We start from the raw sequence: 27,565 nt of genomic DNA, 5'->3' as shown, positions 1-27,565 counted from the left end.
CTCAGTAAAATTGAAATTTGTAGGTGCATACTTTGCTAAAAACCTCTAGGGCCTTTATAAGCCTAAGACACTCGACCCAAATGTGTCTCTCTAGCTGTTGCATCTTGGGAGTTTACATTGAGAGAGAGGTATGTTAGTTTGGACATTACTATGGATTACAAAGAGGGAGTGCATTAGTTTGGGCATGATTTACTTAACTGCCTCTGTCCATCAGAGACATTATGGCCAGACCCAGGGTGAATTACCGATTCCTCATCCTAGGTTACATTTGAATAGAGTTAGGGAAGGCCATCTCTGCTTCACATGGATGAGGAGCCTATTCCAGAGAACAGGGATCCTCTGAAATACATATCTGTCTCTCCAACATGTCCTGTTTATGTCACAAGCAAAAATTTAAATCCTTAGATCTAGTAGTTCTAATACTGTTCATTTTGTGGATGTGCAAAAGGCCCATCAGAGCAGGACCCAAGGACACCTTGTATGCCAGACAGATCACCTCTCGGTAGTCTGTAACAGACTATAGGAAAATGTGTTTACCTGGATTCTTTTGGTAAGAAACCATCTTTGTTGACATTCCGGTTGTTGCATTCGTTTGGTCAGCTACATGCCGAAGGGATGCTGGGTCTCATGAGAGCCAAATAAAGTGACACAATGACACTTATGGACCTAGATGCCATGTCCTTACTTATAAGCTGAGTGACATGGAATGATTTCCTTACTACCTTGTCCATGGGCTGGTCAAAGGCCAGGTTATTATCCACATGTGTTCCCAAATCTCTGACTACCGTGTCGGCTCTTAGGGATGTTTTATCAATGATGTAATTTCCCAAGGTGGCCAACTTCTCTAGGTTCATTAATAAACAGATCAGTGAAGTGTTTAATTCATCCTTGTGAAATAGACAAACGAACAAAGTTAGGATGTTACAGGAAAGTAAGCAAGGTATTTAACAAAGAAGGCATGTATTCTGCATGCACCACTCTGTAATCCTTAGCTGAAAAGAATTGGTGTCAGTAGTGCTCAAGTAGCAGACTCGGTGATGGGAGATCAAAAGGTTGTGAGTTCTATTCCCACATCAGATAGTTAGATTCATTTCAAAATGTTAACACTGTAGTGCAGCATAAGGGGGTGCTGCACTCCTGAATGTGCCATCCTTTTGATGAGACATTAAACTGAAGTTCCTTTGGCTGAGTTGGTGGTAGTTCAGATGGATGTAGAAGATCCCACAGCACCTATTGAAATGAGTAGAGGAAGTGTCCTTGATGCCCTGGCTAAATATCCCTTTCTAGTACAAATACTTGGGTATCCCCTAAAAAGAGGTCACTAGACTAGTGGAACCAACCCTGTCAACAAAGGCTAAATAAAAATAAAAACGTTACATACACGCAGAACAGCACATTAAAAAAAAAATGATGCAGAACAAACAAGGAGGGTACACCAGGCAAGGATTCAGGGGAGACATATGAATGATGGTGGAAGCGGAAGACAAAAGTTACACAAAAGGAACACGCACCAAATCAACTTCAGTAAGTCATAAAAGCATTTTCCAACCATTTTTTGGCATATTTCTTTTTTGACAGCTTGATCCTGTATCACTAATACGGTTCACTTAAATAACCACTATATGTAGCAATAAAGCAAAGCCTAGGGGGTCAAAGCAGTGAACTACAAATAAGTGTGGCAAATCTTGCAGCCCTACATTTGATTCCACTATCCTTCACTTACAAACCGTGACTTTTATCAAGTTTTCAGAGCTCCTAGGTAGTCTCTCAAAACATGCATCTGCATGTAAACTGTATTTCCCTACTTACCAAAGGCTAAGTAAATAAATAATCAATGACATTACAACACTTGGACAGCCTTCTCACTCCATCTTACCTTTCATGCAGGTTCTCCATCAAATGTAATACAAAATAGGCTAATCAAGTCCCTATATGGTGTACGCTGTCTCAATTTCTGCCTGCAAGGCTCCTGCTTCCTTTGCTCCTAAGCATTGCTTGTTGAAAAATGTCTGGAATTTTGAGAATGTCAGTCTCACAAAGCCACTCCAGCCTGTAGATAACCAGACCACCTGTTGAATCAACATACTGGCACAAGCCTCCAGCCAGACATAGAACAAAGACACTCTTAAAAGCCATCCCCCACCCTAACCCCATACGTGACTAAAGTTAAAATCCTTTCAGAAAGAGGGAATACATGCCAGTTACAGACAAAGGTTACTCTTGCCTTTCCCCAGTGCGTCCTACTGCTTCAGTTCTTGTGTAGATTAGAGACTGCAGACAGGCCACCATGGAGCTGCATTCATAGAGAGACAAACCTTTTTATGCTGCTGTCGAGCTTCAAGGGACTTCACCATTATTCTGTGTCATAATGGTGGCATGCTTCAACATGCCAGTGTTCACAGCTTTTTTTCCCCCTTAATTTAACTATCATTAACCAGTTCTCTTCTCTTAATCAAGAAAAGGCAAAGCTTAACATCTGAAACATCTGAGTCCCTGGCCTTTTCTTTTCTCTCTCAGAACTCAACTGACTCCTATCTTATTGCCAGAAATAAAAAATGTACAGCAAGAAACGTGTTCCTTTTTTCATTTTCCCCTGAGAAGGACTGGCATAATGACAGATTAAACCCTCTGGGAACCCTATAGAGACAATGAACTCTGTAGCCATCAAAAGAGCTGATTAAAACAGCTAATCTGTTGATGGCCATCCCCATACAAGGTGTGTTGTGCTGGATTTGTCAGTTAATTTTAGTATAATCCAGATCACAAGCAACAAAACCTGATAAATGAAAACCACAAATACCAAAATTAACTTTTTTTTTTTTTTGCAAGCCTCCCCATATGAGAGAGGATTTGCCCGTCATCCCTTACATAAATGTATTAACCCCACTCAGTCACACCAGTGAGAATAAGCAAAAAGCAGGAAAATCACTTTTCCAGTAGGCAATAATCAGTGCTTCAGTGCAAACAAGTTTAAACAAACTTCAACATGTAACACACAACTTGTATGTAACAAAGTGAAAAGTACAACAAAATACATCACAACAGTAATTTAAGTACCATGACCATTATGATTGAATTCTCACTACATATAAAACAGTGAAAATGCTGCACATAGTTTTATTCTGATAAAACCACATCACTGAATCAAACACATAAACACACTAAGACATACTCGGATGCTCTGAGTAAAAATTTACCTAAACAGCAAAGGCCTCCAAAGCAGACACCCAAGCAACTGCAAACTCAAGACACCACACAAACAACACATAAAAAACAAAATCAGTGTGCAAAGCAGTCACTGCCCTTAAGGCCAAATACAACACCAAACATACTTGTCATAGGTGACTCCATAGTCAGACACACTGACGTCCCACTCACCAGGCTGAACAAGGAGAAGGTCACAGTAAGCTGCCTATCGGGCACTAGAATCCGCCACATAACACAAGCACTCCGGTCACTCCACGGCAAGTACAAGTATGACACAGTCATTGTCCATGCTGGTGTGAACGACCTGAGATGTACCTCCCTGGACTACATGAAAAGAGACATAGAGGAGCTCTCTGATTATGTAGCCCAGGCAGGTATGACCCTGACCCTGAGCAGTATCCTTCCTTCCTTCACCAGGAATGATGCCACAATATAGTGACAAGATGATCAGCTTTAACAATTGGCTTAATTTCTGGTGTCATTCAAAGGGGATCCAGTGTCTGTCTGCTTGGGATGACATGCTTGACAAGCCACGCTGCTTCGCAAGGGACAGCTTGCACCTGTCACCCCTGGGATTCCGGATATTGGCTAAGGCTCTTGCCACCCCCATAGTGCCTTTTTTAGGCAAGGCTCAAATTCTAAACCTACCACCCTAGAAAACAAAAACGGGAAGAAACTAAGGGTAATGCTGCTCAATGCCAGAAGTCTAAATCTCAAAATGCACACACTCGAGGCCCTTCTCAGTATGGAGAACATCGATGTCTGTGCTGTGACTGAAACCTGGTTCAAGGCTCCTGAGAGCACCCCGGCACTATCAGGTTTTACCTCATATCATGCCCGCCCCAAAACCCGGACCATACCACAAAAGGAGGGGGTGTATCCATATTCATCAATGATACCCACACCTCCAGGTTGGTGGCTACGCATGAGGCATCGGAAACCATCCAGGTGCAATTAACCATAGGCAAAACTGCTCTACAATTTGTAGCATGCAACAGGCCACCCTCTCAAACTCAGGAAACCCACACAGCCTTCCTGAAGACACTGGAGGGTATAAATGTATCACCAAACACCATCATATTGGGTGACTTCAACTACCCGAATATAGACTGGGAACATTACTCAAGCCCCAACTTTCTAGCCCAAAGGTTCCTGGAGTTCATAAATTCAAATGCCACGGAACAACTAGTCACCGTCCCCACAAGAGGAGAAAATATACTAGATCTCATCGTCACAAACATGGGGACAAAATGCTCCATGCTGGAAGTATATCCCTCTTTGGTGAGATCAGATCATAAACTAATCTCACTAGAAATCCACATCCCGCCCCCACCCCAAACAAAAAAGACCACAGTGAAGAACTTCTCTAAAGCAAACTTCACACTACTCAAGACAGGTGTGGTATCCTTCAAGGCCCCCGAGCCAATGGAAACCACAACCCAAGCTGCGGAAGCCCTTACAAATGCCTTCTATGAACACCTTCAGGACTGCATGGATCAGGCAATCCCAAATAAAACCAAGACTCTTTCCACCAAGGGCAAACATCCAGTCTGGTGAACCCCAGCCATAAACAAACTTTACAATAAGAGGAGAAAGCTATTACATGATAGAGCAAAATCCCAAAAAGGGAAGGCATCTTTGATCAGTACTAGCAAGAAACTATGATTCCTCATAAAATCATCCAAGGCCAACTTTGAGAAAAAAATTGCCATAGATTCAAAAGACAATCATAAGGCCTTCTTCAGCTATGTCAGAAACCTGGGTGGAAACTCCCAGATATGCTCAGAATTAGTCCAAAATGATACAAAAATCACTGAACCCACAGACATTGCCAACATACTGGCAGACAGGTTCAGCGCAAACTTCACCCCTCTCCCCCAAAAGGAGAGATAACTATCCCAACAGAGTGTAGCCTCCCAGACATCTCAAATGCGCAGGTGAAAGCTGCTCTCTCTAAAGCTAAAACACAGCATCAATGGGACCGGATGGTGTCCCCGGCTGTGTGCTACACGAACTCAATGAAGAACTAAACCCGCACATAAGGCAGCTGTTTAATCTTAGCCTTACCACAGGATATGTGCCCAAGGAGTGGCGTACGGCAACTGTGGTCCCACTCCACAAATGCGGTGCCTCTATGGACCCTGGTAATTACCGCCCCATAAGCTTAACAAGCCTGGTCTGCAAAGCTATGGAGAGGATCATAATGGAACTCATAAACAAGGACATAGGGGACTTGCAGACCTTGGACCCAACCCAGTTTGGCTTTGTCAAGGGCATATCTTGCCTTTTGAACTTGGTCGACTTCTTCGAAACAGTTACCAAGGCCATTGATGAGGGAAAGGCAGTCCATACAGCCTACCTTGACCTTGCAAAAGCTTTCAACACAATACCCCACTCGGGTATCATAGAGAAACTTACCAGCTTAAATGTAAACCCATATGTCACAAGATGGGTTGCAAACTGGCTAAAGGACAGAACCCACAGGGTTAGAGTTGCTGGAGCCATGTCAGACTCCAAGCCGGTTACAAGTGGTGTCCCACAGGGCTCAGTCCTTGGCCCCTATTGTTCGGCATCTACTTCTCAGAAGTACAGGCAAACATAGGAGGACTATGGCTGATAAAGTTTGCGGATGACTGCAAGCTGGGTGCCATAGTGGATAGTACATCGGACACAGACATCCTTCAGAGGGGTCTCACGGAAACTGATAGCTGGTGCCAGAGCCATGGCCTGAAGTTAAACGCAAAAAAGTGTATAGTCATACCCTTCGGGAAAAACAAGGTAACCCCAAGCTACCATATAGGTGGCAACCCACTAAGCACAGAAGAGGTTATCAGGGACCTGGGTACCCAGGTTGACAGTGGCCTCTCGTTTGACACTCACATTGCTAAAGTGGTTCGAAAGACCTTCTACATTGCCCATCTGATCATGAAGGGATTCACATCCAGATCAAGTGAGGTCATTGTTCCCCTGTACTCTTCACTTATCAGACCAATGATAGAGTACAATGCCCCATTCGGGATGTATCTCACCCGACACCTGCAGCAATTGGAGAGACCCCAAAAGTTCCTCACCAAAAGGATAAAGGGACTCCAAAACCTGTCATATACTGCCAGACTGAAGAAACTCCAACTCTATTCAGTTGCATACCGCCTGCTCAGAGGTGACCTGTGCCTGACATACAAGGCCATGACCAACCCGGAATTAATGGACATGCTCCACCTCAAAAAATCCAAATCCACCAGAACCACTAGAGCAAGTGACTTAAACCTTAGCACGGATATAAATAGGACGTGCTGGAGGGATAGATTTATCACCCAGAGACTCCCCATGCTGTGGAATAAAATCCCGGTCCATGTGAGGCAGAGCACCTCGCTGGCTCTGTTCAAGAGAAATCTTGACTGGCGGATGGGAGATCGTAGGTTTACCCCGGGAATCATCTCTGTGTCACTGCTGGACAGAGGCACAACAAACTAATGGGCTCATTATTTCTAACATAAGGGGTGGCGTAAGCCACATAACTTTGGGCTAGGCTTATAAATGCCTTAGGGCAGATAGCCTAGTATAAACCTATGAACCTAAATGTGATCCTGACATTTCTATCTTGATATTAGTTTTTCTGTCAACCTATGCGCTTCCTGCTCTGCCTTTTACCAGACATTTACAGTCAAATATAGTCCAAGCAAGGTGTATTGATATATGATGTAATTAGGATGTAAGCAAGCAACACTGTCCTTTAGGGTGGGAATTACGGGTCAGTAGCAGACTATCCAGAAGTCTTGAGGCCCGCTGCTCGGGGAGGGCATTATTACGTTTGGAAAATGGGCCCTCTGCTAAGTTGTTTTCTTTTTGCTTATTTTTTTTTTAGCCAGGGTAGTGCACTGATCATAAATTATCATATTCAGACACAGCGCCAGGGTGATGTAAATCACAGTACAAAGCGATTATTGTATTTCCTTTTTTTTTTTTTTGTTAATGTATCAAACATGACAAAAAATCCCCTTCCCCTCTCAATACAATTTTGCCCTTAGTCATGTTTTTGTTACAAAACAAGAACGTAAATGCTCAGAACAAAGTATAGTACACACCGTAGAATTCGGTCCTGATGAACTGAAATGTTGGAGGAGTACAAAAGCAGAGAATCGGCAATTTGAGAAATAGATGTTTAGGTAATGTGGTCAGATTGGAAGCCTATTAGTGTGTTTGTGTGCGTGTAAATCACACACACACACACACACACACACACACACACACACACACACACACACACACACATTTTTTAAGTTTTTCTGCCTAATGCTTCAATATTGGTACAAGGCATGTAACTGCTGCTGTTGGAGGATGTAGCCTACATCGAAAATGTAGAAGTTATTCAGGTATTTCAAAGGGTCTATGCACAGATACTCACAGACATATACACAAACAGATGCAAAGGCACATACACAGTTTTTCACACATACACACGCACGCACACACACAGATACAGAAACTTGCAAACATACAGATGCAGATGAACACTCACATTTACTCAGAATAACACAGACGCACACACACACACAGATGTTGCCATTTACTGACTGAGTACACCTCAGATGCCTGAATGTGATCAAACAAATGGAGAAATAAACAACTACAGTAATTTATTTTGGGTCATTTTTGTCAGAGGCAACTACAATAACGTATTTTAGGGTCATTTTTGTCAGAGACAAACAGAGTAAGCCACTATGATCCATTCCATGGATGTATGCCTGCACAACTGCACACACACAATATTAAAACCACGTGAAGTCAATGTGTCTGTCTATCTTACAGCAGCTGGTATTGGTAACTGCTGATGCACTCACTAAAATCTGCTTAAAAAATGCAGAACTGGAGTGGAAAGTTATTAGCAGAAGACTGGGAAAATGTTAGCTGCCTTTTGCCTGCACTTTTCCATTCTTGTTTATTTTTTTAAAAAATTGTGATTACTGAGTGAAGAAAGTACAGTTTTGTACCTACCATAAATGTAGATGTTCGAGTGTCTTCACTGCTGCAGTCATTACACTTGGGTTATCCTGCCATCCTTTACCAAGCATTACCACTTGCCTCTTTATTCTAGATCCAGAGCTGGCTTTGCCACTGCAGTCCTGCAGGGCCTCATAGCCACACCAAACCTTCTATAGAACCAGCCACCCTGAGATTCAATCCAAGTGTAATGACTGCAGCAGTGAAACACGATGAACATAGTACAGTTTTGTACCTACCATAAATGTAGATGTTCGAGTGTCTTCACTGCTGCAGTCCTAGTTACCCACCCGCCATCCCCTCTTTCTTACCTGGGTCATATCTATACCTTTCTACACTATACTACCTGTGTGGTGTATTTGCTGGTTACTGAAGATTTTGATTTTACATTCTTGTATGTTTTATTAGCAATATGTATTGCCTACCTATTTGGGGGCACCTGACATCTGGGGAAAGAAAAACTGAAGAAAATGGCGTCGTCAGGGAAGAGGCGACAGCAGCCGACGCCGGACCAAGACTTTGGAATTCTGGCTGACTGCGGGACCGCCTGATGGCAGGATAACCCAAGTGTAATGACTGCAGCAGTGAAACACGATGACATCAAGGCTGGATGAAAAAACTGAATATGTGGCACTGGGATTTTAAGATGCAAGCTTGTTTTTCTTTGGGGTTCCATAGTACTTTAATTATCTACTTTAGAGTGCAGGGTATCCAATCATTACTTAGAATGAAATAATCCCATTTTCTTTCTAGCACACATTAATACATATCTACACTGCTTGGGATCATTATGCAGTTAGAAGGAGCTGGCAGATTTTCAGTAAAGGACATGAAGTATTAAAATTAAACTTGTTGCCAAGCACAAAGGCTGTGGAGAAGTTATACAGCACTTTGCATTTTGTATACAGGAAAGCTAATCTGCGTGCATGAAATACTCTTCTCACAAATAATGAGATACTGCATCCACAGGGTGGCTACTAATTCCATATATCACAGCAGAAAAATAATCAAACAGCATGCAGTTAATTAAGATGATTGATTATATGTAGTAATGGTTTAAAAGGATTGTCTCGGCTATATTTCAGCCTTAAACGTTTGATGAGTGTAGAAACACCATGTTTTATAATATCTTTAATAAATAAAGTAATGGTCTAATTATTTAATTCTTTTTTAGGTTACAGAACCGTTTTCTCTTTATTTGGAGTATTTTTTAAGACCTGTGGTCAATGACAATACTGTCATTTTGAGAGACACTAAGCATTTCCTGTTGGACCTATACGATTATATGAGAGATGTGGGTGCTGAAGAACCATTTATTTTGGTTACTCTAGATGCTAAAAGTCTTTTCACGGTGATACCCAATGATATTGGAGTGATCAAAACTCATAGTTATTTGTCCAGGCACTCCAATTTGGACAGTAAGCATATTGATTTATTAACCTTATTTTTGGAGACTGTTTTATATAACAGTATTTTCATGTTTGATGGCAACATGTATATTCAGAATGATGGCGTGGCTATGGGCACGTCATGTGCCAATAGCTATGCCAACATAGTGATGGCCAGCTGGGAGGAAGAAATGTTATTTCCTTTGGATATTTTTAAGCGGTCATTCGGCTTCTACAGACGATTTGTCGATGACCTCTTTCTGATTTGGAGAGGGGATGAATCTGAACTAATGGATTTTGTCACCGTTATTAATTCCTTAACTGGTTTTCTTAGTTTTACTGTTAGTTCATCAAGATATAGCATTTCTTTTTTAGATGTTCATGTTGAGAGACTTGGCAATGGCCTACTTAACACAACTATACATAGGAAGGCATGCCACCGCAATACTCTATTACATCGCAGTAGTATGCATCCAAATTTTGTCTTTGGTAATGTGGTTAAAGGCCAGATTATGAGGGCTTCAAGACTCGATCCAAGTAAAGAGGGATATCAACAGGAATTAACTAATTTGAAAGAAAAACTTATGAACCGTCATTATAATAGTAATGAAATAGATCGTACCATGACTGAGGTTGACTTGCTAAGATTGTCAAGGGCAAAACTGTATTTTTCGGATAGAGATACAGTGGTGGACATTATGTCCCAGAATAGACGGAGTGGCACCTTGAGGATGCCTATGTTTTTTACATCAGATACTCCTAACATTAGGAATACTATAGAGAAACATTGGAATATACTTCTTTTGGATGAACATATAAGTGGGATTGTTGGCCCTAAACCTAGCTTCTTTTTTTAAAAATGAGAGGAATTTGAAGCAGATTCTGTGCCAGAGACCCCTTGGTCCCACTAACACAGACTTTTTAGATGCACAAGTTAACACTAAACCATGTAATTCTTGTGGTCAATGTGGATTCATTGATACAAGGGACGTTTTTGTACACCCTAACACTAATGAAAAATTTACATTTCATACTTTTACCAATTGTCAGAGTGAGAATTTAGTGCGTCTTGCTAGATGTGTCTCTTGCAATGCGTTCTATGTAGGAAAGACTAATAGGAAACTACGTGAGCGTGTAAGGAAGCACGTATATCACACATGTGTGGGCTCTGCGTCTAAAGCTTTAGCCAAACATAATAGAATTTCTGGCCCTGCACATATATTCAATTTCTCTGTTACATAGTCCATTAAAATTAATCCATGAGGTGGTGACACTGGGACATATACGGAGGAATGTGAGTTGAAATGGATCATCAGACTCAGGGCTGACAAGGCGCCTGGGCTTAATGACAAGGTACCGCTCAAACCAGTTCTCCGAAGTAGAAGGTTGGCTGTTAAGGCAAGACACTCTGATACTGGCCATGATGGTTTGTAGTTAGTGTTTTTATAAGAATGTATTATTGCAATTTTATATGTGTACATACTTTTAGGTACATGTATTTTTATTATTTTATCATATATACCCCATTATATAACCTTTTATTACATTTGTTTCATATGATTTATGGTTTGTTTTTAATATGGGATGCGCAGGTTTTAACTTGTGAATAGTTTGTGAATTAGGTTCTATGTGACATCAGGAATGTTTTATCCAATGGATATCTTTGAGATACTATTTAATTTGTTAGTTTAGATGACTGTTTATTGTCTGATGAAGCCTGGATGGTGAAAGCGCTATTAAAACTTGGACTGTTTGCAGAAGTCTGCGTCTGTATCGTTTTTGATTCATTTGATACCTTTATATTGTTGGATTATACTCCATAATATATATTTGGAACTGCGTGCTGTATTTAACTTCTGTGGATGGTATTTAATTTTTTGACTGTTTGCAACTCTTTTTTAGGGATGTCCAGTAACCTTAGTCACAAAAACTCTCACTGATACTGTACAGTGAGTCTAGTCTAATCTGCTTTTGAGTTCTCAGAGATGATGATAATGTTGTTGTTTGTCTTTCGGCTTTTTCCCGGTAAGGGGTTGCCACAGCGGAACTCCAGTCCGCTAATGATTGGCAGTAGATTTTTTTTTTATGAAATGCCAAGGTGCCAACTCGATGCCCAACCTTCAACGAAGGCACGCCCATTTACGCATGCATGTCTTTCGAATGCTACCCAACCGTGGGGAGGACATACAGACTCCACACAGAAGGCACTCCCAAGCCAAACCGAGAATCGAACGGGAGAAACTCTTGCTGTGAGGTAACAATGCTACTGCCATACCACCATGGCATATACTTCCAGAGATGATGATAACAAGGTAGCTAATACAGCCTTGTTTTACAAGTTTTACTGAAAGGAGCACATTTCCACGGTAATAACTCCTGGAATAGGACTCCTTCTTTAAGAAACAGAAAGATGGTATAGAGACCTGCAAATGTCCACACAGGAGCCTCCAATACAGCTAAACAGCTGTTATTGACCTCTACTTCTATCAAGTGGCTCTCTGTATTGATGCATATTCGATTAATCCCCCCCCCCCCACATACACACATAAAAAAGTGCAAATGTTATTTAAGTTAATTAAGTGTCTGATAGCAATACCATCCAAATGGGAAATAATAATAAACAGGGTTTCTTCTTTCCAGAATCTAGATGGGAAAAAAAACTTGCAGTTAGATTAGAGTGAGTGGTATATATTCACTTCAGTTCACAGACTTTGGAAGCACATGCTTCCCTTAAATTAGAAAATGCAATGCCTCTACCCTAGATACCAAACCAATACTTTGGGCCTCCAAACAGGAAAAAAAATATACAGTGAAAAATCAGGTCTAGCATCTTGCACACCTGAAATAACTGAGACTTACTACAGAGTTGCACTCATACACACACATTCATTGAACCATTCTGTATTTAACTTGATTTCATATAATACTACTCAAATAAATGCACACTGTTCTTAATGTATGTAAACTACAGCACTCTGAAAAATGATCTTATCCAACAACCTACAACACTATATCAGATTATGTTTACATGTATTCCATACATGCTGCCCTGGTGACGTAGCAAACAAAAAAAGGATGGGCACGAGCTCTAATTAAATTATCACTGAGGAAGGTTGTCCCCTGAAGAACAGGTTATATTTGTGGAGGTTGCAGTTTGTTTAAACGACAGTGAAACAGGCTAACTAGTACGTAGGCCCTAATGATATAACAGTATGCTGATCTATCTCCCCTATGTAACTCATACTATACTGACTGTCCTTCAAGCAGATGAAATACCTTTGTGTCCCTGCTCAGGCAAAATTATTGCTCTACGCTCTTACCTTTAAGTTACAATACCTGGAAGTATCCCCCATTAGCCAAGAAATTATTAACTGTAACACACACACACATACTACAACCTCCACAATCTACTGATCAGGATGTCACTACACTTATGTAACTCAAAATGATTTCTGTCATTTCAGAAGTCACCAAAAACTGAAGCTACAGTCTGGAACCACCTTTCACTTAACATCAGAAAAGTAAAATCTTGTCTTCCTTAAGAAAAAATGTAAATATTACTTATCACACCCTCAACACGTGTGACTATTTCAAATATAAAATATAAAGCAAACTGTTCATCTGTCCTGCCAACCTCTGGACAGTACTGACATTTCACCTGCAACCATGGCTACTTTTCTGATGAACGCAACCTGTCATTTTTCTCTCTGGTAGGCCAATTAATATTTTAATTGACTTTTCAATTCTTGACGGTAACTTAGTTCTTCATCATGTTGTTGAGTCTTGTATTACAAAATATGTTACTGTTATGTGTGCCTTTGGACTACATTTTGGCCAAAATGATAAACAATACACAAAGTACAGTTGTGTAAGTAAACCTACCATAAAAGTAGATGTTCGAATGATCCCTGCTGCAGTAGCCTTAGCTATATGGGTTATATCCTGTCAAGGATATGACAGCTGGTCAGCTTCAAAGCTTCAGGGCACATTCCATGCATCCAGACTGTCAAGCAGCTCAAGCTGAGCTACGCCCTTCAGAGCTTTCCTGCTGGCAGAGAGATGGAAAGCACTAAAAGGAGATGGCCAGGAATAACAGAACATAAAAGTCCATACCCTGGCATAAAAACACACCAAAAAGCAAGGGTGATGGAGGGAGGGAGTGGCTACAGCAGGAATGACCATTCAAACATCTACTGTTATAGTAAGTTTAACTTATGCAACTGTACTATGTTCTTCATATTGATCATTGTTGCAGTAGCCTTAGCTATACGGTTAGATTACCACAACTAACTATAATCGGGAGGTGGAAAGAGAAGGGTTTAGATGCTTCTGGAGAATGGTCCTAGCAAAGGTTGATCTACACCTAGAGAAGGAATCCAGACTATAGCAGCTTCTAGAATACTTCTAAATCCAACCCTTTCCAAAAAGCCATAGAAGAAGCCAAGGTCCTTGTAGAGTGGGCCCTGTCTCTTCCTGGAATAAATTTGTCATAGTGAATATAACAAAAGTTAATAGTTTAAGCAACCACTAGGAAGTAGTCTGTTTTGACACTGGTTGTTCCCACTTCTTACCTGTACAAGAAATTAACAATTGATCCAATGATTTGAAAGATTTAATTCTGTCAAGACTGTACCTGAGTTGTCTATGAACATCCAAGGTATGGAGTATCCTTTCTCTCTCTCTCATTTTTAGGTTCGGGAAGGAAAATGAGGAGATGGACAGTCTGACTTAAAATAAACTTGAGTACCACTTTAGGCATAAAAGAAGAATTAGTTCTCAAAGAAACCCTGCCCTTGTGGAAAATGAGATGCACCATAAGAGCGTGAAACTCAGAAACCCTTCTTGTAGAGGTCAAAGCAATCATTAAATCTGTTTTCCACGTTGAGAACCTCAAGTCAGCCAGATTAGTTTGGTTTAAATGGATCAAGTGTTAGTGTCTCTAATAAAAAAATTAAGAATTGAGGAGGGGCCACTGGTTTACTTGGAGGCCTCTTACGCAAAACCCCAGTCAAGAACATTTTGACATGCAACTGCCTTGAAAGAAGAGGATCCATGGGAAGACGTGCTGAAATGGCTGATAAATAAACATTGATAGAGGAATAAGAATCATCATAGGATAGCAACTCACACAAATATTGTCAAACCAGAGAACAACTAGCCCTGAATGGTTATTTTGTTGGCACCAACTAGAAAACATTTTTCACTTGCTAACCTATGATTTTCTAGTAGCAGGCTTTCTTGCCTCCATTAGTATCTGCTACATGCCCTCAGAAAACAGGTGCCTAAAAAGAATTAAGATCATATCGTCCAGGCAGTAAGTTGAAGACCAAATTACCACCGTAACAGCTGCAAACCAATGCAATCTGAGGGTCATGCTGCTCAACTCTAGAAGTCTAAATCTCAAAATGCACTTGCTCGAAGCACTCCTTAAAATGGAGAACATCAACATTTGTGCTGTAACAGAGACCTGGTTCAAGGCAGCAGATAGGACCCCTGCACTACCAAGCTATAACTTATTCCATACCTTCTGGCCCCAGAACTTGGACCAAAGCTCCAAAGGCGGTGGTGTTTCCATATTCATAAAGGATGCACACACCTCCAGACTGATAGCCCAACATGACGCATCAGAGATACTTAAGGTGCAGCAAATATTGGGTAAGACAGCGATTCAGGTCGTAGCCTGCTATAAGTCCCCAACCATGACCCAAGACTTACACTCCATGTTCTTAAGCACCTTGGAGAACATTAGGGTCCAACCTAACACTCTATACTGAGCGACTTCAACTACCCCTCCATTAACTGGGAAAACTACTCATGTACCAATACACTTGCCCAACGTTTCCTGGAATTCATGAATTCCAGTGCCCTGGACCAGTTCATTCTTACCCCCACTAGAGGTAGCAACATCCTTGACCTGGTCATTACTAACATGATTGACTGTTGCTCTGTACCAATAGTCAACTCCTCCCTGGTTAGATCCGACCACAAACTAACTGCCTCGGAAATCCCCCCCCCCCCCCCGGCAAACGTAACCACCATGAAAAACTTCTCCAAAGCTAACTTTGGGCTCCTAAAAACATAGGTAGCCAACTTCTCGTCACCCATGCAATTGGAGAACAGCCGTATGACCACCAAATCATAGACTAATGCCCTGTACGAACACATACACAAACGCATGGATCTCGCCATAAGCAATAGAACCAACACTCTCCTCCAAAAAAAGGAAGCCAATCTGGTGGTCCCCTGCTATAAACAAACTCTACAACAGAAGAAAACTGATGAGAAATAAGGTGAAGTCCCACGACTGGAAAAACTCCCTTATCAGCTTTAACAATAAGTTGAGATCCCTCATCAAATCCTCTAAAGCTAGCTATGAAAACAGAATTGCAGCAGATAGTAAAGACAACCACAAGGCCTTCTATAGTTATGTAAAGAATCTCCACAGCAATACCCAGATTTCCTCAGAGCTGTTGCCCAATGGCACCTCCTATACCGAGCCAACAGATATTGCCAATATACTGGCCGACAGATTCAGTGCCGACTTTACCCCTCTATCCCCCACCAAAGGACCAATCACAATACCAGTAGATTTCCAGGCACCCAGTATTACTGCTGCACAGGTTAAAACAGCACTGTCCAAGGCCAATAATACAGCTTCTATGGGACCTGACAATATCCCTGGCTGTGTTCTACATGAACTACACAGTGAACTGGCATCTCACCTGTGTGCCCTGTTCAATCACAGCCTCACCTCAGGCTTTGCCCCTAACAAATGGCGCACTGCTACAGTCATCCCTCTCCACAAAGGAGGAGCGACTACAGACCATGGGAACTATCGCCACATTAGCCTGACAAGTCTGATATGCAAAGCTATGGAATGCATTATCATGGACGTAATAAACAAAGATATAGGGAACCTCCAAACTCTGAATCCCCCACACAGTTTGGTTTTGTGAAGGGTAGATCATGTCTGCTCAACCTGGTCGACTTCTTTGAGTCAGTCACCAGAGCTGTGGATGAAGGCAAGGTGGTTCATACAGCCTACCTTGATCTGGGCAAGGCCTTTGATATCATTCCCCACTCAGGAAACATAGAAAAACTCACTAAGCTAGGCATCAACCCCTATATCACTAGGTGGGTTGCAAACTGGCTCACAGATAGAACCCACAGCGTGAAAGTAGCTGACTCCAAGTCAGACTGTTGACCAGTCACAAGTGGAGTCCCACATGGTTCAGTCCTGGGTCCTCTCCTGTTTGGTATCTACTTCTCTGAAGTTCAGGCCAACATGAAGGGACTCTGGCTGACAATTGCAGACGATTGCAAGTTGGGAGCCATAATTAACTCCCCAAGTAATGTTGACATCCTACAGAAAGGCCTCACTACTGAGACCAATGACTGGTGTCAGAACCATGGTCTTAAGCTCAATGCCAAAAAATGTGTCATCGTCCCTTTTGGGAAAAACCCGGTTCCCAAGAATTACCACATCGATGGTAGTCCACTGAACACAGAAGGCGTCATAAGAGATCTGGGAACACAGGTTGACGGCAACTTCTCTTTGGCCACCACATTGCCACTGTGGTCAGAAAGTCATTCTATGTGGCACATCTCATTACTAAGCATTTTGCATCCAGGAAGAAAGAGGTCATTGTCTCCCTCTACTCTTCCCTCATTAGGTCAATCATCGAGTACAATGCCCCATTTTGCATGTGCCTCTCTAGACACCTACAACAACTGGAGAGGCCCCAAAAATACCTTACAAAGAGGATCTTGGGCCTTAAACACTTGTCCTATATGGACAGATTAAAAAAACTCCAACTATTCTGTCTCATATCACCTACTTAGAGGTGATCTCTGCTTGACTTACAAAGCCATGTCTGACCCAGCTCTGTTAGAAATGCTACATCTAAAGAAATCCCAATCCCTCCGCATTACATGCTCCAGAGACCTCAACCTCATTACCACAATCAACAGAACAAGCTGGAGGGACAGATTCATAACCAAGAGACTGCCCATGCTATGGAATAGACTTCCCATACATGTCAAGCAGAGCACCTCACTGGCCCTCTTCAAGAAAAATATTGATGAGTGGATGGGAAATAGAAAATTCACCCCGGGGATCACTCCAGTGGCCCTACTTGACAAGGGCACTGGGAACTAAGGTTGGATGGCATGATGCCAGGGTACTCCTATGGGCTACGGTTGTAAAGGCTATATGGCCATTAGCCTAGTACACACCTATGAAGATGATTGATGTTTGGATGTATCAAACACCCCTGTACATCTGTGTGAATAGATTAATTCCTGGATGGAAGCTTGTGGTAACTGTCCTGGCCATTTCCAAAAGGAAGGAGAACCACAGTTGCCTGGGCCAGAAGGGAGTCACCACTATGATCTTGGGGGATTCCTTCTGAATTTTCAGAAGTACTCCAGACATTAGTGGAAAGGGTAGAAAGGCAAACAGGAACATTTTTGTCCAAAGAAAAGAAAATGCATCTTTCTTCCAGGCCTTCTCACATAGAGTCGTGGAACAGGACTATGCTGGTTGATTTTTCAGAAAGGATGCAAAGAAGTCTGCTTCAGGAACTCCCCACAGATGAATCAATTCTTTAGACACCCCTAGACGTAGCTTTCATTTGTGAGGGTCTGCCCTGGTCCTACTCAGTTTGTCTGCTACACAATTTTGCTCAGATGGATTGTGCTGTGAAGCTATATACCAAGCTAATATAGCTAGACTGCAAAGGGGGTACGACCTGGTTCTCCCTTGCTTGTTGATGTCACATCACTGTGATACTGTCTGTAACCACTTGAAAACTTCACAGGGACTAGAAATGGTTCCGAGAATTGAGTGTCTTGCTCAGGGTAAGCATCTCCTTGATATGTATGTGCTTGCATCTGTCCTTGGTATCCCACATCCCCCTGCACTTTTATCCCTCCTAAAATTTATCCCCAAGGAAAAGTCTGAAGCATCTGTGGTGACTCCTTGCTTTGGAGCAGGATAGGAGAAGGAGAGATCTTGATTTAAGGATATATGTTGTCTCTGCAAGCGATCTCTCTTCTGACAATCCCAGTACTGGGACCTGAAAAGATAAAGGGTGCTGATGCTGGGACCAAAGAGATTTCAGACACCACTGTATCTTTCTCATGTGGAGTCTTGCCAGGAGTATCATGTAAATCATAGATTCCATGAGACCTAAAATCCTGAGGTATTCCCTTGTAGTGACTGAAGTCTTAATGGAAACATTGATATCTTTATTTAGATCTACTTCTATTTTTTCCTGTGGAAGAAAACCTTTTTGAACTGAGGTGTCTAGTTGACACCCCAGAAACACAATCCTGTGTAAGAGAGCCAAGAAAGACTTTTGAATGTTCTCTTGGAATCCCAGCTTGTGCAAGAGATCTCTCAGCCAAGACTCTGCAAAGCACATCATCTAAATATAGAAAATTTGGATACCCTGTAACTTGAAATGAGATACAACTGGAGCTAGCCACTTTGTGAACATTCTTGGTGCAGTGGACAGTCCAAAGGGTAAGACAGAGAACTGATAAGGTCATCCAGACACACACAACCTTAAGAAACACCTGAAGTCTGGATGAATAGGAATGTGATGATAAGCATCTTTTAAGTCTAGTGTTACCAGGAAACTTAAGAGAAAGAAGAGGCAACAGGTTGTGAAGTGACATCATTTTGAAATTTGCGCTGTATCACAAACAAGTTTAGGAAAGAAAGATCAAGAACTGGTCTCCAAGTGTTTTCTTTCTTTGAAACTAAAAACATCCTTGAATAAAACCCCTTCCCCACCTGGGAAGGAGGAAATGATTATATCACTCCTTGGGACAGCCTGTGATGAAAAACAAGAGGAAAGAAAACAGACTGATCTGCAGGATGAGGACTGACCCCCCTGGAAAGGAGGAATTTCCTCCCACTACCATTTCTAACCCTGATGAATGATATTCTAAACCTATCTGTCTGAAATAATCTGTTGCCAAAGTGAAAAATGGAGACTCAGACTTTCTGGAAGACAAAGAGGGACAGGTGGGAGTTGGTCATTCAGGTATCCTTGGTTTAGGAGGTTTGAAACTTCTTTTTGGTACCTCCTTTCCACTTCTTAAATGTCTGTTTACCTGAATTCTGCTGAGACTGTTTGTTCTGTTTTTGCTGAAATTGGATGAGGAGAAAGAAAATCCCTTGGACCATTTGGAAAAGGGAGGGCTGGAAAATCTTTGACATTCCCTGGATCAGCTTTCCCCTTTAATCACATGTTTTATCACCTCTGCAGCAAAGGGGCCAAACACTAAATCTCAATCCAAGGGAGAATTTAAAACCTCATTTTTAACATCATCTGGAAGGTTCTGAGAATGCAGCCATGCAAACCTCCTTAAAACTGTACCAGTGGCCATAGCCGTGGAAGAAGTATCAACAGTCATACACACATACTGCAAACAACCTATGCAACAGAAAAAATTAAGTAATTTAAAGCAGACTTTTCTTTACGATGAGAAACTGTAGATAAAGCATTCCTTATACTTTCAGAATGTCAAAATAAACTTTAACATACGAGCATGACAATTTAAGATTCTGAAATTCAAAGTTGCAGAAGTATACGCATACCTATCAATAATTTTCTCAGAGTAGCACTGGAATTAACTAAGTGCTTAGAAGCAGAGGAGTTGATTAAGGCTACTATTGTTGGATCAGTTTTGGGAATAGTAAATAAAATTTAAAAATCTGAGGAACTTTAAACATTTGCCTTTTTAGGGATAGCTGGCTGACTACCAAGAAAACTGCAGGCAGTAAGACACGCATCCTGTGAAGCAGACAGCATAAGAAGAATGGGAATGGGTGTAGGTTCTGGAAATAATTCTGTAACAACTTGAATATTTTTTGAGGGACTGGGAAACCTCAGTTTTCTCCACTGAAAACATGGGACATTCTAGCAATAGTCTTGAGAAAGAGAAGGCCCCACAGGGAGAATCAGAAAGAGAGGTCTCCTCTGAGTCTGAATCAGAAATCTGATGACAACACTCTGAATTTGTTCCTGCATCTTCCTGTTCAGACTCTTGAATCTCTTCAGAAAAAGTGTCATCCCTTTTTCTTTTACCAGCAAATAGTGTACAAGAAGGATCAATAGCCTGAATCAAACCCTGAGCCAGATCCAGTAAACTACTCCTACCTAAAGAAATTTGAGGAAGAGTAGATACAGGTTTGTTTTCCTGTTTCTTTTTGACAGGAAAAATGAGGCTAACTGTGTTACTCATGGCAGCCACTACTTCCCCAGGGATAGGCATAGCATTCTGACAGAACAGGGAAACCCACCCTGTTCCCTCTACCCAGACCGATAAGAGTGGTTCTCCCTTACCCATGGAGAGAACCCCAACAGCTGCAGAGGAAGTGTCTAACCACTTCCCTATTAAATAAGCGGACATTCACAATGTTAAATGCCACTATATCGACAGCTAAATGTTGAAAAGGCCAAAGGCCAAACAAAACGGAACAGCAATTTTTTTCCTTGAGGAAAAAAATCACTGGTAACGTAAAAAAAAACAGACACAAAATAAGGTGGGGGGGCTATGCCCCCACCTCCCTACTTAAATATACCAGCTCTGAGATCGCACCACAGTGGAGGATACTGCAAATTCCTGAAAACGGCCCAGTGATTTTTCTCCCTAGGAAAAAAAAAATCGCTGTTCCATTTGTTTGAGATTTGGCCTTTTCGACATTTAGCTGTCAATATAGCGGCATGTGCAATATTGAACATTCGCTCAAATAATAGGGAACCGTCTAATCCCTGGTCCTTAGTGGCTCTAGGTGCTACACCAGAGAGATCTGGGATAAAAGATGAGCGGTCTGTGGTACAACAAATCGCCACAACAGTTACCCACCTGTTGTTGAAGTAAATTGCTAGCCTGCTGTGGTGGCAAAGGCTGTTTGCTTAGCTTTTTCTTTTTGTGGCTGGAAGATGGACAGACCATTGGAGTGGCAATTTGTTCCATGGTCAAGCTGAAAATAGTGCCTCTGTCCTGGGGAAAACCAAGCAAGAATGCCAGTCAAACTACCAGTACACAAAACTTATTTTTTGACAGAAAAAACACAGTAAAAAGCACTTTCAAATACTATGGCAGTCCCACAACCTTAAAATAAACAATAGAAAAAAGTTTATCAGTTAGATAAAGCTACTTTAAAATGACAGAAAAGAGTGCTCCATCTCGAGACAAGCCATTAAAATGCAATATTCATAGCTTTAAAATAACTTTCCTGAAGAGAAAAGTAAGAAAACATCAGTAGAAAAAAATAAGAAAATGGAAGTTTTTTTCCCCAAACGCAACTTACCTGCCCAGCTAAGGAAAGCACAAGCCAACCATTGACCCTTAAAAGCCTCGAAGGACAGTACTCTTTGGCGGCAGTAATACTCTGCAGGGCTTTGCGCCCAAACTTGTCTTTTAATCTTGCTCAACTTGAGCCACTTGACAGTTTGGGCATGTGAAAAGTGCCCTGAAGCTTTGGAAGCCGGTCGGCTGTAATATCCTTGGCAGGTTATAACCCATATACCTAAGTCTACTGCAGCTGTGATCGATATGAAGAACATCAAAACATTAAAATAAATGCAGTTACCTGTCAAAATTGCAAAATCTATACTTCTGCAATAGCAGCCATAGGTATCTAGATGTTAACACAGTTCATAGTGCCAAATGACACAAAAACAGTGCTAAAATGGTGGTATCACGAAAAACTGACATAACAATGCAAACCAAGATAAGAATTCATTAGTCCTTACCTTTACATTTGTTGGTGGCCTTGTCCAGAATTGCTTTTGTGGAAACAATTTTACCATACCTGTAGAGGAAACAGAAAAGATAATCACTTCTGTAGACAAAACAAAATTATTCTAGTGAAAACTGGGATTCATGGGGGTTCATATCAGTCTGCAGCATGTCAGGAACATGAAGCTAGTAGTCAAACAATGTTGGTTTTTAGTCAATTACTCCAGACCTCTTATCTCTCTCCTGCAAGTCTCATAAAGCATCAGAAATTACAGTAACTTCTGTTTCCCTCTACCAGGCTTTCACAAATTAAAATGAAAAGCAGTAAAACAAAATATATTAGGTTCACAAAGTCAGCTACGTGGGCTTGGAACCAAGCTTCAACAGGAGTAGGAGAAGAAATGGAAAACTGGTGGAGGATAGAGAATGCTCAAAATGTCAGAGGAGGAGGGCAGCTACTGTCCAGGTAGCAAACTGCAAACAGTACTGTAACTGCAGCCATGGGATCAGCAAGGTTGCTTCCCTATATTTATAAATTGCTCTTAATTCCTTACAGTGGCTGGAAGAGGAAGGAACTAAAGCTGCTAAAAGCTGGCTGCCAACCATTGCATACTTCTCTGAAAACTAAATGGAGTAGGAGTGGATCTAGCCACTTGTAGGATCCTCATTCTTAGTGCATAAGACTTGTGGTCTGCAGAGTGGCCAAGTTGAAAGGAAAGTGGATGACTGGACATGAATAACAGTGGCAACATGGCAAACTGAAAAACAACCACATTAAAAAAAATACCATGGGACCATTTCAGTTGATTTTGTATGTCTAGTGCCTCTATGGCTGTCATACCAGTTCCATTTTTTTGGAACACTTACCACATACACCTGCATAAGGTATACTATAGCAATAAACCACTGCTGGGTGTGGTTAATGCTGAATTTAGCCACAGTTGGAGTGGTTTGGTCAGGACGGCGAAGCCCAAATGACCAAACAAAGTCAACCGTGGTTAAATCCAGTATAAACCCACAACCAGCTGTGGGTTATTGCCATTATACAATGACATTACTTAAGAAAAAAGTGAATTACTTTTCTTAAATAATGTCCTTTTGCTGTTCTTCTGCATTTTTCCCCTGGTATCTTGGAGCTTTCCTGATGTACTGCACATGCGTATAGGACTTAAGTTCCCACGCTTACACAGTGCATCAGTGCTGTGTAAAGGAAGAAAAAAATAGGAAATAGAAGCACACCAAAAATGCCAGCACCCGTCGCTTCAGTCATCACCGACGAGCTATATTACCAAAGATAGTTATAAGAAATCCGGTCTAAGTAGTGAAAAAATGAATACAGCCAATTCCAGTCACAAGCTGACTACAAACACTTTTATTGTTGAGAACAGTGAGTAACAATGAGTGCTTTCATCCCGATAATACATATTCTGTACTTCTGTATTATCGAGATGAAAGCGCTCATGGTTAATCACTGTTCTCAACAACAAAAATATTTGTGGTACAGCTTGTGAACTTAATTGGTCATATTAATTTTTCCACTGCTTAGACTGGATTTCTTATAACTATTGTTAGTAATATAGCTCATTGGTGGTGGCTGAAGTGATAGGCGGTGCATAAAGGAAGCAATGGAGAAAGGAAAATCACTATTGCTTTTTTTGTTGTTGTTTTTAATTAAAAAGAGAAAAAAAAAAGAAACCTGGCGATAAAAGGAAAATCAAGTACATTTCGCTGGTTTTGCATAACATACCTGATTATCTTTTTATTTCTGTCTGCCCCATCTCTCTGGTTGGTTTGACGTCTCTGGCTTTGTAAGTTTATTTTTTGTTTTAAAAATGAAAGCAAAGGAAAATTTTTGTTGCATACATTAATGGAAGGAAGTCCGGGCGACTGGACCTTTTTCCATTGGTATATGCTCGATTTACAATGGGCACGTTGGTTGGGCTGACCAATCAGCATGCTCATTTTTGAATGTTAACGGCCAGTGATTGTACAATATGACAATCTCCAACCATTTTAGCTACCACAATTTCATTATTTTTTACCTGTCAGTCGAGTAGGAAAGAACAAATAAACAGCATTCTGCAATGAACCACAAACTAGTATGTTTGTGATTCATCTACCCACCTGCATTCTTTCTTAGAAAGCTTTTTTTGTTGCTGCTGTTGTCTTTGCATCTTCCCTTTCACAGAATGTAACATAATTTACATATTTGCCATTCTTTTGCCTTTACACTAGGCATGTTGCAGTTCAGAAACTTTTTTTCTTTTTTCATTCTTCACCTCAAATTGCTCGGATCACACTCACTCACTCGTTTACTTCAAGAAGTCTCACTGGGTAGGGAATACCACACTAATAGTTTATTAAAAGAAAAGAAGTGAAAGTGAAAGCTACACTTTACTAATAAAATTAAAAGTATTATATGTTAAAAAAGCTAATAAAATTAAAAGTATTATATGTTAAAAAAGTACCTTGTTCAGTAATAGGAAAACCATTTACGTGAGTACTGTACTTTGGGATAGCAGCAGAAGAGATTCTGCAGAAAATTAAACTCATTTTATCCTTTTATTTTTCTATTACCATGTACTAAGGTGCATCCCCCTCCTGTGCAAAGCAAGATCTACCACCCATCCATTTCTAAATCTGGGTGGGCTGATCCACTATCAGGTCAGTAAGGCTGCCTAAGTGGGTGGTAGGTTTGCCAGGATTTATTAAAGCAGAGACAGTTGACATATACTGCAATCACAGTGATGGAGCGGCAAACTCTTTCAACACACACACACACCTCCAACAAACATTGCCAGTATTTATAATGTGTTCTGGCTTCTGTCTCATATTTAGTCATGTCTTAATCATTGGAGTTTGGTGCTGCAAAAATGTCTGCCTTTCATTTCAATATCATTGTAAAGGTGCTGCTGGCTACAATAAGCTTGGATTTCAACTTGAGGATCATCTGTGGGCTAAGTGATCCAGTTGGGAGGGGGGGATGCTGACACAAACAAATACAGCAGAGAGGGGGAGCAAGATTTAGCCAGAGCTGAACAAGACATCTTGTAAGCATACATGAGAATACATAGAGTTACACCAGGAACATGCTGCTCAGCTAGGCCTGCAGAGGGAGAAATAAAACATAATTATGTTTCATAAAGACATTTTGGGATACTATCAAAACTGCTTCTACACAGATGACCTTGCTTGGCCTATTCAAGTCCATATCAGTGCCATTAACAGAGGATAAACAAGGGTACCTTGAGTGGGGAGCTGCTTTAAGAGATGTTGATTTGTGGTATTAACTGACTTAATAAAGCATTAAAATATGTCCTTTATAATAAAAATATAAAATATGTCCTTTATAATAAAAATGTACTGGTGGAGTTGAGTGTGCAGCATTACAGACAGTTGGCAGACTAAATAGATAAAAGAAAAGGACTGATGAAGGTGGACAAGGGCAAATGATGAACAAGCTTACTTCCCACCACTTAAAAAAAATAAAAAAACAGTAATATGAGTTGCAACTCTGATGACATGAGAAATAAATTAGATAGAAATGAAAGGCCTTGACCTCTGAAAAACTGCAGCCCTATCCAGCCTATACTTACAGTACACATTCTCCCTCAACAATGTCATGTCTCAAATAGAAAGGTAAGGCACTCAGATCGAGAATATGGTACCTTTGGGCCCTCAGAGGTATTAAGTTCCTCAACATAAACAACACCATGAGGCACTCTGCTACACTTGTAAAATATATTAATCAGAATTGTAAATGTTTTCATTCAAATATGATGGACGATAAATACAAAGAAATTTCTATGAAAAAAAAAGCAAAGGACTCTTCCTCCAGCTATTGCCAGGATTTTCATACTTGTACACCAGTTTGTACTTCATCTTCCGGAATGTACCCCCCCCCCCCCCCATTTCTAGGAGCATACCTTAATTGTAAAGCACAGTAAGAATGCCAGTGCTTTTTAATTTAGCTTCCACTAAAATGCATGCCTCGAACAAGGATGCAAACACAACCACAGACATGTATTCTTTCAGTACTGTCTATTCCTTTCTTGAAAAAGATAACACAATTAAATTTGTTTACAACAGACCACATGCTTAAGTCACATCAGCTGCCACATACCAGTGCTTTTTACTTAAAATTTTAGCAAAACACATCTTCAGCAAGAATGCAAAAACAGCCACAGAAATGAATTCTTGTCTTCAGCACTGCCTACACCTATTTGGCTTGCATTATGGATACATGGTGTATTCCCTCACACTGAAGATAAGTCCTACACCTACCTGTAAAAGAAACCAAAGATAATAAAATTTAAGACTGCCAGACTGAAACACATGTAAAAGCTTGCACTCACTGCATTTCACATTTAAAGCTTCCTTTGACATTTTCTTAGTAGAGCTCAGGAAATTGTGCTTGGATTTTTGGGTATACACCACACCACTTTATCATTAAGCAGCTAATAGAACTGCAGCACAAGTCTGCTTGTTTATTTTAAAGAAAAACGGGTTATCCGTGACTCCTGCATTAATAACTTTACTGCCTAATCTTTTTGTGGACAAGATTGGTGAGATTAGTTCTTCTTAATTCTCACCACAGTATAATATAGAGGATTATGAGCGAGTTACCAGCCCTAACCAACTTATTATGTGTTCGACACATGGATGCCAAGAAATTCACCTTGAGAGTGAAGCTTGAATGTGAATTGTAGCATCCATGTTGAGAACACATAACAGCAGGTTAGGATAGAGACCTGATCATAATCCTTTGTAGTGCTAGTAGCTTTATCTGCTCCATGTACTACCAGTTACAGTAAAAAATGGGGAAAAAAAAACACGCTAAGTGTTTTGACGGCAATAAAAAACATAAACCACTTAGCAAGCACGGTCACAGAATCAGTATAACACATTCCCTTACATTTGCACTCCTCTTCCATGCTTTTCAACTGTCCATATTTTCGCAGAATGTCTAGTTTTGGCCTCATCTGTTTGGTCTGTTCCTCATAAAGTCTGTGGTTTCCAGACTTAATTACTGAGGATTGACTTCTAACATAATAACATAAATTTAAGTTTCACACTTCTTATTCATCAGAAAATGCAGGCAAACTCAGATCCTCCTAGTCTAGCAACTTTCCAGGAAGTAATGAAGAGAAAAGCAGTGCTCTAAGTAAAATCCGGTAAATTCGGTAGTTCAGTATTCCAAAGTAAGAAAG

At 40.9% G+C, this 27,565-nt stretch overlaps 1 protein-coding gene across 4 annotated transcripts in view; it reads right to left on the bottom strand.

Moving 5' to 3' along the window:
• Positions 1–27,565, bottom strand: part of RBMS2 (RNA binding motif single stranded interacting protein 2) — a 1,165,202-nt gene that overhangs the window by 444,864 nt on the left and 692,773 nt on the right. For all 4 annotated transcript variants that reach the window (XM_044083632.1, XM_044083630.1, XM_044083631.1 and 1 more), the window contains exon 3: positions 22,370–22,428. In XM_044083632.1, the coding sequence (XP_043939567.1) occupies positions 22,370–22,428 (59 nt within the window). The remainder of the gene's footprint in view (positions 1–22,369; positions 22,429–27,565) is intronic.

This window comes from Protopterus annectens, chromosome 9.part0 (assembly GCF_019279795.1).
Source record: "Protopterus annectens isolate FY-2018-M chromosome 9.part0, PAN1.0, whole genome shotgun sequence".
NCBI lineage: Eukaryota > Metazoa > Chordata > Ceratodontiformes > Protopteridae > Protopterus > Protopterus annectens.
This window is presented reverse-complemented; position numbering and strand designations above follow the sequence as displayed.